Consider the following 12,917-nt stretch of genomic DNA (forward strand, 5'->3'; position numbering starts at 1 on the left):
TGAGACAATTGTGAATTTGGATCGGTTGGTATATCCGTTTTTGGACAAAACGTTTCAAATTCGTATAAATCGATTCAAAATGATCGAACAACCGGTATTTAGAGCGATAAACACTTGTATTTTAAATTACAAGACGGTATCGACGGGATAAAGTTTTAACATGACGTGACACTTAAAACACTTGACGTAAAACGTTAATTTAAATTTGTTTTTAGGTAGAAAACATAGAAATAGAAGCAGAAAGAAAGAAAGAAAGAAATAGAAAACACAAATTAAGGGTGGGGATCAAAGTCAATAAACGGCATCTGGAATTATTATTTGGTAGGCGCATGCATCATCACATTGACATGAATAAATAAAAAAGAATCCATCCCCAAATTCTTGAAATCAGATCAAATTCGTGATTCCTCCTTCCTATCTATCAATTTGGTGAAAGGATGTTTCCTGGAATGATGGATCCGGAGATGATGCGCCTCGCTCAAGAGCAGATGAGTCGTATGTCACCTGCCGATTTAGCTAGGATCCAACAACAGGTCGGTATTCACTATTTGTATTTGCATTTGCATTATTATTATTATTATTATTATTATTATTATTATTATTAGTTAGCTTTTCAACATCCCTAGGCCGGCCAATTGTTTTCCTTTCGTGTGTAATAAGTCACCACCTGTTATTATTATTATTCTTACGGAATTAAAGGCCATATGTTATTGGAATTGTTGATGACAATGCTACGCAGAGCAAACGGAATAGTTACTCTTTGATTATTAAGAATTCCAGATCTGTCATTTGTAATTCTTGCTGCTTATAGTCATTTGTTTGCTTATGTCATACATTTTAACATTATCAGACTGCATCCAGATTGCAGTTTTACTACTGAGAATAAACTTTAAAGTTGACATAAGCAATTCAACAGTATCAGAATGGATCCAAGTTGCAATTATAAAGACAGACAGTTACAATTTTTATCATCCAAGTTGCAGTTATAAAACTCAAACTGTGATGCTGTATCATATAAAGAAAATTGCAATGATAAATTCTATACTCCATGTCGTGGCAGATAATTAAACCATCAATACTGAACAATACTATGATTTATCTATTTCAAATACCATGCATAGACTCTACGTACTGCTTCAAAGAGAATAAAAAACTTAAAAGTTGAAATTATCAATTCAAAAATGCAAGTCAATAAAAATAGATCGAATCCAAGTTGCAATTATAAAGAAAACTACAATCATATCATCCAAGTTGCAAATATACTAAACAAATAAAATGCCAAGCATAGATTGTATGTACGGATTCAATGTGAAAAAAACTTTCAAATTGATAGCAATGTAAGTAACTAAGTCAATAAATAATCAGACTGAGTTCAAATTGCTTTCATAAACACAATTACAATCATATAAATACTAATTAAATAAAACTCAAATTCTGATGTTGTGGGTGTCATTCATGATTCATATAATTAAAGAAAGCTGCAATTATAAAATTAAAGTGAATCCAAGACAACAAGTTGTGGTGGGTATGTAAAAACAATTAATAAATCAAGACTGCTCAAAACTGTGATTTCAACTAAAACGATTAAAAAACAATAAAACACCCTCTAAACAATAGAATTTTTTATATCATTAAAAATCAAGTTGATGGCAATTAGAAACATAGGAAAATCTCTTATTCCAACTCACGGTTGAAACTGCCTTAGTTTCTAATGGCCCTAGGATGCTAGCTACTTATTTCTTTTTTCTTTTCTTCCTGATAACTATATTAATGCTGATTGTTATGTGCTTTTTATAAAAAAAACTAATTGTTATAAGTTATAACATATGTTATTTGTAATGCAGATGATGTCCAATCCTGATCTGGTGAGAATGGCGACAGATAGCATGAAACATATGAAACCTGAGGATTTAAGGTATGCTGCAGAACAGTTGAAGTCTACTAGACCTGATGAGATGGCACAGATTGGTGAGAAGATGGCCAATGCAACACCCGAAGAGCTAGCTGCTATGCGTTCTCGGGTAGATGCACTAATAAGCTATGAATTGAATGCAGCTCAGATGCTGAAAAATCAGGTAACTTAATGTTCATGAAGTGTAGGCATTATCTTCATGTTAGTAAAAACTAAAAGTTTCATTTTCATCATCTTGATGCAACAAGATAGCATTGTACTTGTTAGTTGTATTTAGTTATAATTAGGGTTTTAGCCCATATAGTTGGCTAAAGCCCATGGGCCTTTTATGGGTTGATAGCTAGGGTTTATTTGTGTATAAATAGATGTAGTTGTTTATGTATTTCTCACACATTCAAGTAATAAACATTACTTTCACTACAACCATCTTCTTTACATGGTATCAGAGCTACGGCTCTCGATCCAAACCCTAGCCGCGATCTGACCCGAACCCGAGTCTGACCAGCCGTCACCAGCAGCCTTCAGATCTGAAACAAGCCCCTGCCTTGTTGTTCTGTCCTGTCACGAAATCTTTTTTTTTTTCGACCGTGAAAGTACTGTTCACCGACGAGCACTGTTCTCGTTGGAATCACTGTTCACCTGGAGCACTGTTCACGTCGGAAATTACTGTTCACGCCGGAAAGTCACTGTTCACTGCCGGAAGTTACTGTTCGTTTGCCGGAATTTCTGTTCACTGCCGGAAAGTTAATGTTCGCTGCCGGAATTACTGTTCGCTGCCGGGATTAACTGTTCACGACGATTAACTGTTTACGCCGGAATCTGTTCCCGCCCTCCACCCGCACTTGTTACTGTTCACAGTCAATTTTCAGTTTCGTGTATCACTATGGGCGAAAATACATACATGTATACATTTACTAAAGAGGAGCATGATCTTATTCAATGGTTTCTTACCTCCCAGTTGCCTCATCCTCAAACCAGCTCGGCACATTCAGGTAAACCTTCTAGCCTTGACTTATCATGGGTGGTTGATTCTGGAGCCACACATCACATGACTGGGAATCGGGGTATTTTTTCTAGTCTTCAAAATGTTTCCCATGCACCGGTACGTCTTGCCGATGGATCTTCATGTCCCGTTCTCGGCATAGGATCCATCAGTAACTCGGAAAACCTAAAACTGTCTTCTATCCTATTTGTTCCTAAATTTCCTACCAGTCTTTGTTCAGTGAGTCAGATTACCAAACAAAACAACTGTTCTGTGACCTTTTACCCAACTCACTGCGTTTTTCATGAACTAGGAACAAACCGGGTAATTGGTACTGGTTTTGAATCAGGAGGTCTCTATCGTATATCCCCGTTTTCGCATCCTGTAGCAAACTTATGTGATTCCGCTGTCAAGGAGGCTCACTGTCGGTTAGTTCATCCCTCTACAGCGGTTCTGAGGCAAATGCGACCAGATTTACCACTTTCGTCTTTTAATTTTCATTGTGAGTCGTGTCAACTTGGTAAACATACCAGGCGTCCCTATCCCCCTAGGGTGCCCAATCGAGTCAGTTCTTGTTTTGAACTGTTGCATTCTGATGTATGGGGTCCTTGCCCTATCAAATCTACGTTGGGTTTTGAATATTTTATTACCTTTATTGATGACTATTCTCGCACTACTTGGGTTTATTTGTTGAAATCTCGTAGTGAGGTATTTTCCATATTTCGAGAATTTAATGCTTATGTTCAAAACCAATTTAACACCACCATTAAAACTTTTCGATCTGATAATGCTAAAGAATATTTTTCCACCGACTTTTCTTCATACTTAAAAACCAACGGCATTATTCATGAATCATCGTGTGCTTATACATCTCAACAAAATGGTGTGTCCGAACGCAAAAATCGTCACATATTGGATGTTGCTCGCACAATCATGATCCAATCACGTGTTCCTCATCGTTTTTGGGGAGATGCCGTTCTCACTGCCACATATCTGATTAACCGCATGCCCTCAACCGTTCTTCATGGTAAAACACCGTTTTCTTTACTATTTCCCAACGATGATCCATTTCCTCTCGCACCTAAAGTATTTGGTTGCGTCGCCTATGTTCATGACCATAGTCCAAAAACCATCAAACTTGATCCCCGAGCCATTCGTTGTGTCTTTCTTGGTTACTCACGGGTTTAAAAAGGGTATCGATGCTATAGCCCATCACTTCACCGATACTTTACCAGTGCCGATGTCACTTTTCACGAGTCTCCTTACTTTCTCGAGTGTTCCACTCCTGTTTCTGACCCGTTTCCCGACCTCGATATACCCACATCTCTCTTCATCCCCACCATTCCCGTGTCAATTCCTTCTACCGATCCAATCTCTACTGATTTTGACCCACCGACAGAATCTCCGCCACTGCTTTTCACATATGCTTGGCGTTGTAGGGGTCAAACATCAGCGACTCTTGATTCACACCCTGGCCACGACCCCGAAATACCCTCCGATACTCCGTCTACATCTGAGCAATCCACACCTCTCACTAATACATCCTTACCCGATCTAACAACCTCTGATACACCCGTTTATGATCCTCCTGGTGCCCCACTTCCCGATATACCTATTTCCTTTCGCAAGGAACCCCGGAAATGTACTCGTTACCCAATTCAGGACTATGTTGCCTACACCCACCTATCTCCTGAATCTCATGCGTACACCACTACCCTTGATTCCTACCCGATTCCCAAGAATGTGACGAGCGCTCTCGCTCACCCAGGATGGAGACAGGCTATGGAAGATGAAATTGGGGCTCTAAAGTCCAATCATACATGGGATCTTGAAACACTTCCTAAAGGGAAGCGTATTGTTGGCTGTCGTTGGGTGTTTACGGTTAAACTACACCCGGATGGCTCCTTACACCGCTTAAAGGCTCGGTTGGTTGCAAAAGGGTATTCTCAGGCATATGGCATTGATTACGATGAAACCTTCTCTCCGGTTGCTAAAATGTCATCTGTCCGTATTTGTATCGCTCTTGCTGCCATTAATCATTGGCCGCTCCATCAGCTTGATGTCAAGAACGCCTTTCTTAATGGTGTTCTTGAGGAGGAGGTATATATGGAGCAGCCCCCAGGGTTCGTTGTTGAGGAGGAGGCCTCGAAAGTTTGTAGACTACGTCGTTCTCTATATGGTCTTAAGCAGTCTCCCAGGGCATGGTTTGGTCGATTCTCTAGTGTTATGGGACAGTTTGGGATGACTCGGAGTGCCTACGATCACTCTGTCTTCTTTAGACACCAGAAAGGAAAGAGGATTATCGTAGTTGTTTATGTGGATGACATCATAATCACAGGTGATGACGAGGTCGGGATTATCGAACTCAAGCAGTTTCTTCAGTCTCAGTTTCAGGTCAGCGACTTAGGTCGATTGAGGTATTTCCTTGGCATAGAAGTATCCCGCTCTCCACAAGGAATACTTCTCTCCCAACGAACGTATGTTCTTGATATGTTAACTGAATGTGGCTTACTGGGTTGTAAACCTGTTGATACCCCAATGCTTCCTACAAAGAAACTCCTCCCAAAGGAAGGAGATCCAATGAAAGATCCTGAGCGATACAGACGGTTGGTTGGTAAACTTAATTATTTAACCGTCACACGACCGGATATCTCCTTTACTGTCAGTGTTCTGAGCCAATTTATGGCTACACCATACACCGGTCACTGGGATGATGCCATTTGTGTCTTTAGATATCTTAAGACCTCACCTGGCTTGGGTATATTATACTCCGATCAGGGTCATTGTCGTGTAGGTGCCTTCACGGAAGAAGGAGATGGTCGGATATCAGGGTTCTCAGATGCATATTGGGCAGGTTGTCCGATTTCTCGACGATCTACCACCGGATATTGTGTGTTTGTTGGAGGAAATCTTGTATCATGGAAGAGTAAGAAGCAACACACGGTTTCCCGGTCGAGTGCCGAATCGGAGTATAGAGCCATGGCAGATGTAACATCAGAGATGACATGGGTTCGTCGTCTTCTCAGAGAGCTCGGGGTTGTTTCTAATGACTTGATGAGGTTATACTGTGATAGTCAGTCAGCCATTCACATAGCCAAGAATCAAGTATTTCATGAGAGGACAAAACATATTGAGGTCGACTGCCACCTTATCAGAGATCGAGTAGTAGGCACACAAACTGATCCTCCTTCCATTCAACCAGTTCATGTGAAGACAAATTTTCAGCTAGCAGACATTCTAACTAAACCGCTCCGGAAAGCTCAGATAGATTTTATTTGTAACAAGTTGGGCATGATTAACATCTATGCTCCAACTTGAGGAGGAGTGTTAGTTGTATTTAGTTATAATTACGGTTTTAGCCCATATAGTTGGCTAAAGCCCATGGGCCTTTTATGGGTTGATAGCTAGGGTTTATTTGTGTATAAATAGATGTAGTTGTTTATGTATTTCTCACACCTTCAAGTAATAAACATTACTTTCACTACAACCATCTTCTTTACAGTACTTTCTCAAATATACAATTCTTTAAAAAAATGTTGAAAACTAAATGTTTTTACATGTTTAACGACTAAATTGGTACGGAACAAAGAATAATGACCAACGTGGCTCACAAAGATAGTTTATGACATTAGCCCTTATAATTCTTTAAAGTCACAATTAGGCCTGCAAATAAATTGTACGAACATCAATGGGGCATGCTCGTCTTTGTTTGTTTAACTTTAATTGAACAAACAATCTAACACGAAAAGTTAAATGAATGGAGTTTCTTGCTCCTGTTCGTTCGTTAAGAAAATGAGCATGTTCATGCTCGTTCGTTTTCAGGAACAAAAACTAGCGTTGCACGCCATTCTTCTAACCTCGCATATGTATCCCAGGAACAAAAACTAGCGCTGCACGCCATTCTTTTAACCTCGTTAAGAAAATGAGCATGTTCATGTTCATTCGTTAGAGAGTAGAGGGGTTCCTGGGAGGTATATAGACATAGGTGTATAGACATAATTAGAGATATGTATGATCGGACAAAAACTACTGTTTGAGCACCTGTAGGGGATACTAATTTCTTCCCAGTGGAGGTAGGACTCCACCAAGGATCAGCATTGAGCCCCTTTCTATTTGCGATCGTCATGGATGAGTTGTCAAAGTCGATTCAGGATAGGGTCTCGTGGTGCATGCTTTTTGCAGATGACATTGTGCTAGTTGCTGAAACTAAACATAGCCTCAATGCGAGGTTAGAAGAATGGCGTGCATCGCTAGAGGACAAAGGATTAAAAATTAGTCGCTCGAAGACAGAGTATCTACATTGTGATTTCAGTGGTCCTGGAGATGACAGGGACTCTCAGATCACTATAGGGGGTCAAGTGGTTACACAAGCTACTAAGTTCAAATACCTAGGATCGTTTGTACAAAAAGATGGGGAGATCGATAGTGACGTAACCCATCGCATTCAGGCGGGCTGGTGTAGGTGGAGAGCAACTACGGGGGTTTTGTGTGATAGGAGGTTCCCAACTAAATTAAAAGGGAAATTTTACAGGATCGCGGTTAGACCTGTTTTGTTATATGGGACAGACTGTTGGGCCATCAAGAAAACACAAGCGCGTAAGATGGAGGTGGCGGAGATGAGGATGCTGAGGTGGATATGTGGGCACACAAGGTTGGACAGAATAACAAATGAGGTTTTTAGGGAACAACTAGGAGTTGTTAGTATAAGTTAAAAAATAAAGGAGGGGAGATTGAGATGGTATGGGCATGCGAAGAGAAGACATGTAACAGCGCCAGTTAGAGCAGTGAAAACCCTCAATATAGAAGGAAGGAGGAGTAGAGGCAGACTCCAAATTGACTTGGGAGGAGCGGATTAGGCAGGATTTGCTAGAGTTACACCTCTCCGAGGACATGGTCCACGATAGGACTTCATGGAGACGTAGGAATAAGGTTAAGGACTTTTAGAGAAGGCCACTTTTGTGTCTTAGCTTAAGCGTATGGACATAGACTCTTCTAAATTTTAAGGGGATTTTGTTTGTGCTTGTTCTTTTGTTGGTACGTATATTTGGATTCTATGATTTCATAGGTGCTGGTATTTGACTACGCCACTTTACCACTATATGTTTTGTTATTTGGTACATGTGTATTTGTATGTAGCATGCTTTGGAGCCGGGGGTCTCTTTGGAAGCAGTCTCTCTATCCTCATGGATAGAGGTAAGGTCTGCCTACATCACACCTTCCCCAGACCCTACTAATAGCTTTTGCTATTGGTGGGATTTACTGGGTATGTTTGTTGTAAACGGTTTAGGAACGTAAACGGACAACTGTAACTGAACATAGATGAACAAACTAAACGAGCATAAGTGAGCCTAAAAATTTAATAAGGCAACAACAGCCTTACCCATTAAATCCCACCCATAGCCTAAAAAATTTAGTAAGAGTATAGACTAAATAAATTATAATGGGTGAGATATTAATTTAATAAAACTAGATTAAACTATCCTAATTGTCCAACAATTTGAATAAATACAAAAGCAAACATGAACAAACGTCATAAATGAACGTAACGAATGAACATAAGCAAACAAACATAAACATAACTGAATGAACCACAGATGTGCTCATGCTCATTCATTTAACTAAGTGAACATAAATTTATGTTCATGTTTGTTCGTTTATTAAACAAACTAAAATTAATGAACTTCCCGCCGAACGGTTCATTTACAGGCCTAGTCACAAATATAAGACATGCATACATTACATACACAATAACCATGTGTGTTTATAAGCCATCATGACAACACGCTTTTACCTTATGAGACTGGAATCTTTCAAAGTGGTTTTGTACTTTATTTGAAACTCATGTGATTAATGATTTTTAATTTATAAGATAGTGTATTCAAGGTCTGAATTTTAAAATTGACTTTAAACTATAAGATAAAGCAAGTAGGTTATTTAGAAAGCTCTATATTAATTGCCATATCTCATTGAATTGTTATTAAGTTATTGGTTTGATTTGTAAAAATTTGTGTAGCTAGTAAATGTCTTTGTTTTCATTTTGGCAGGGGAATGAATTTCACAGCCAGGGAAGGTTTAAAGACGCCTTGGAGAAGTACATGCGGGCAAGTGTAGCATTTAAAATCTCTAACTTTAAGGGGCTTTTGTTTTTGGAGTTAAAGCTAACTTTATTTTAATCACTTGGTTTTCATTAATCAGGCAAAAAATAACCTAAAAGGTGTTCCAACAGCTAAAGGCGGAACTCTCCTCTTGGCATGCTCTCTTAATTTAATGTCATGTTACTTGAAAACAGGGCAGTTTGATGAGTGCATTAACGAAGGCACTGAGGTATCACTCAAATTGCACCTTAGTTTAATTTACATATTTAATTTTTACAAAAACGAAGTATTTTATTTTAATTTTTGCTGCAAATTATTGAAGTAGTATTTGCCATCATCAGTACAAGTGCTGAAGGCTAGAAGTGGGAAATTAAGTTTGGAAGCAATATAATTAATTAACTTAGTTATCTAAAATTGATTCAGGTATTGGCAAGTGATGCAAGAAATGTCAAAGCTCTTTATAGGAGAGGTCAAGCATATAAACATTTAGGAAAACTGCAAGTGAGTTATTATATGCTATGTGACTCTTAATTAAGGTTGAAATATTATGTCTCATATTCTCGTTGACTTTGGAAACTTTATAGAAAGCAGTGTCTGACTTGTCGAAAGCACATGAACTTTCTCCAGATGATGACACTATTACAGATGTTTTAAGGTACAAGTTTTTATATACTTGCATACTCATAGTTTCTCTTTCTTTTTAACTTTTTATTTATTTATTAACACAGGGATGCCAAGGACAAATTAACTGAACAAGGTGACGAGGATGCACCAGGAGGTATTTTTATTTTCCTTCATGTCAAATTTCATATCAACCAAACCACGTCATATGTCTTTTCAGCTAAGAATTTTTATGCAATTTCACTAGGAATAAGAATTGAGGAAATTACTGATAAAGTGCCCCCTGTATTACCTGAAATGGGTCAAACTTCATCATCACAATCTTCTGAGCAGAATAAGGATTTTGGTAAGCAAGCGAGGAGCACTACTACTGGTGTTCCTAACGATGACAAGGAATCCATCAGGTTTGTTATAGAGGTTTATTTATATGCAGACGGGCTTGTAATCGAAGTTTTATTTTTACCGAACAAGCAATTTAACATGAACAACTAAATGAACAGGGTTTTTTTTGTTCATGTTCGTTCGTTAAGAAAATGAACATGTTCGTGTTCGTTTATGTTTGTTTGTTAACAGTATGAACAAACAGTTTACACATGAAAACGAACAAACATAACTGAACATAGATGAACGGACATAACTGAACATAAATGAACGGACATAACTGAGCTAAAACCAGTTAAAAGTAATGTGAAGAAAAATGTTGGGCCTAAAAAGTTATTAAAACTAGACTAAGTTGTAATGTGTCAGATAATTTTGAAATATTAATGAACGTACACGAGCGAGCTTATACAAATGGTAATAAACTACCAACCATAAATGAACATAAACGACTTTTATTGAACGAATGTAAATGAGCATTTATGAACAAAAGTGAGATGATACATGTGTTCATGCTCATTGGTTTTACTAAATGAACAAATTATTTTGTTCATTCCGTTCATTTGTTAAATAAACGAACATAAACAAACATCCCATCGAATGGTTCACGAACGTTTAACGGAATGTTCGGTTCGTTTACAGGCCACATGATCAACTTCTTTAGGAAAAGCCACTTATTTTATTTTTTATTCATTTTTGAGTAGATCATTTCAGAGCTTTTTGTCTCAAACCAACCCGGAAACCTTATCATCTCTAAGTGGAGGAAAATTTGAAAACATGTCTCCTGATATGGTGAAAAATGCCTCAAACATGATTAGCAAGATGCCACCTGAAGAATTTCAAAAAATGCTTGAAATGGCATCCGCTTTTAACGGGGGAAACGGGAACCCGTTGTTGAATAGGAATAATAATGAGTCGGGCATGCCAAATTTAACGCCTGACATGATTAAATCAGCAACTGATATGATGGGTAAGATGTCACCAGAGGACATGCAAAAGATGTTTGAAATGACTTCAAATTTAAATGGTGGTAGTTCACAATCAAATAGGAGTACTAGTAATAATAATGGTAATTTAGAAGGGCAAGAAATTCAAAGGAGTTCAAGAGATTATGAAATTAATGATGAGAGTGGTCCTTCTAGAGGCTTTTTGAATTCAAGAAGTGCACCTCAACCAAGCTTCCCTAGCTCTAGCTCTGATATTAGAAGCCAATTGAAGAATCCTGCAATGCGTGAGGTACACTTTTATATCTGTTTTTCATTTGTGTATTTTCAAGATTTTAACTCTCAGTTGCTCTCTTTACGTATATGTATGTGTATGTCTATATGCACGTGGGTCTATATATATATATATATATATATATATATTAGACAAAATGGCAAAACTAGTCCTTTATGTTTGAAAGTTTTTTCAATGGTTGTCCTTTGAAAAACTTAATGACAAAAAACATCTTTAATGCTTTAAAACTCTATCACATTATGTATATGCCTATTTATATGTGTATATGTGTGTGTATTTATATACACCATATTTTCTCTTTTTAGTGGTAAAAATAAAAATACTGGAGTTTACAACCAAGCCAGGTGGTCTATAGTTAGGGGTGGGGATTTTAGGCACAACCCGAAACCTGAAAATAATCATGTTTTGGGTTGTCATATGTTTGGATCGACTTGTTTAATTAAACAGGTCAGCCAACTAACTCGTTTTTGTCTTGTTAACCCACCAACGAAATTAACGCGTTTCCAACGTGATTACTCTCCCCGCCAACCTGTCAGTCGTCTAGATAAATGGGTTAAACAGGCTGTGTTCATGTTACATGATTTAAGTGTGTGCTTTTTAGGATAGATGTTATGACACGAATAAAATACGGGTCGTGTTCGGGTTGATCATTTTAACCCGCCACCCCGACATGATGACGCTAAGTATTATACAGTCTAAGAATCATTCAACTTTTGCATAATAAAAGCTTGCTCGTGGCATTTTATAATTGAATTCAATTTTATTCATTTTTCACCAGATGATGTCATCAATGATGAAAAATATGAGCCCGGAGATGATGGCAAACATGAGTGAACAATTTGGAGTCAAACTTTCTCGAGAGGATGCAGAAAGAGCTCAACAAGCCATGTCTTCATTGTCACCAGAGAACCTCGATAGACTCGTAACCTCTCAACTTATCTTATTAAAAAAATAAGTAAACAAAATATATTTTACATCATCATATTTACATTTATTTGGTGGTTTTACAGATGAAGTGGGCAGATCGAATACAACGAGTCGGCGAAAAAGCTGTAAAAACAAAGAATTGGCTTCTTGGTCGACAAGGTTTGGTTTTAGCAGTTTGTATGCTGGTTTTTGCGATGTTTCTTCATTGGCTTGGATACATTGGCAGTTAAGTGCAACCGTTGACCGGTGTTGTTGACCTAACTCGGGGGTGGAAGGATGAACCCGAATGCACAGATTAGGTGGTTATTCTGAGGCGGGACATGTTTTTGTTCTTGAGATGGAACTTGTAACACCATAAATAGACATTTTGCATCGTAGTTTATAAATTGTCTAATATGAAACTGAAACGGAAACTGAGCAACTGTTGGGATATGCTTATTACTTTTGAGAATCATTTATTTATTGTATGTGGTTAAGCAATTATATATTTGTTATACATATCCAAGTTGATGTGCTGTTAAAGATATATTAGAAAGTGATTTTAAGAGAATGCCCGGCCACGCGGTTCAACACATCAATAAAAACAACAGAGTTAATTGGTGTTACATGTCTTGGCATGTTCCTAGTGAAGCTTTGACTGGCATGATCCTTTATATCCTTGCCTATTGGGGCTAGTAATTCAAGTTACAAGTCGACGAATTTCAGTCTTACTTGTGTGGATAAGTCCTATGTTCTAGAGTATATAACTTCGGTCATAGGGATC

At 38.0% G+C, this 12,917-nt stretch overlaps 1 protein-coding gene across 2 annotated transcripts; it reads left to right on the forward strand.

Annotated features, from left to right (window-relative positions):
* Window positions 1–436: 436 nt before the first annotated feature.
* On the forward strand, window positions 437–12,634 carry LOC143623361 (outer envelope protein 61-like). Of its 2 annotated transcripts, none has more exons than XM_077094290.1 (11): window positions 437–533; window positions 1,845–2,075; window positions 8,939–8,995; window positions 9,090–9,218; window positions 9,413–9,490; window positions 9,574–9,644; window positions 9,718–9,767; window positions 9,858–10,014; window positions 10,693–11,224; window positions 12,006–12,149; window positions 12,238–12,634. In XM_077094290.1, exons 1-11 carry the CDS (start codon window positions 438–440, stop codon window positions 12,382–12,384), a joined length of 1,692 nt encoding a protein of 563 aa, XP_076950405.1. In that variant the 5' UTR covers window position 437; the 3' UTR covers window positions 12,385–12,634. The 2 variants fall into 2 exon arrangements, with proteins under 2 accessions (XP_076950405.1, XP_076950406.1); XM_077094291.1 differs by having other exon boundaries at window positions 9,718–9,762; window positions 9,856–10,014.
* The last annotated feature ends 283 nt before the right edge of the window (window positions 12,635–12,917 follow it).

This window comes from Bidens hawaiensis, unplaced genomic scaffold, assembly GCF_021521415.1.
Source record: "Bidens hawaiensis isolate Kalapana, Puna unplaced genomic scaffold, B.hawaiensis_p1.1 tig00003393_1, whole genome shotgun sequence".
Lineage (NCBI taxonomy): Eukaryota > Viridiplantae > Streptophyta > Magnoliopsida > Asterales > Asteraceae > Bidens > Bidens hawaiensis.

What these genes read in the sequence shown, in the direction of transcription:
- LOC143623361 (XM_077094290.1), top strand. Translation starts at nt 438, where the DNA reads ATGTTTCCTGGAATGATGGATCCGGAGATGATGCGCCTCGCTCAAGAG. An exon ending in GCATTAACGAAGGCACTGAG is followed by an intron (nt 9,219 to 9,412) that starts GTATCACTCAAA and finishes AAATTGATTCAG; the next exon opens with GTATTGGCAAGTGATGCAAG. An exon ending in ACTATTACAGATGTTTTAAG is followed by an intron (nt 9,645 to 9,717) that starts GTACAAGTTTTT and finishes TTATTAACACAG; the next exon opens with GGATGCCAAGGACAAATTAA.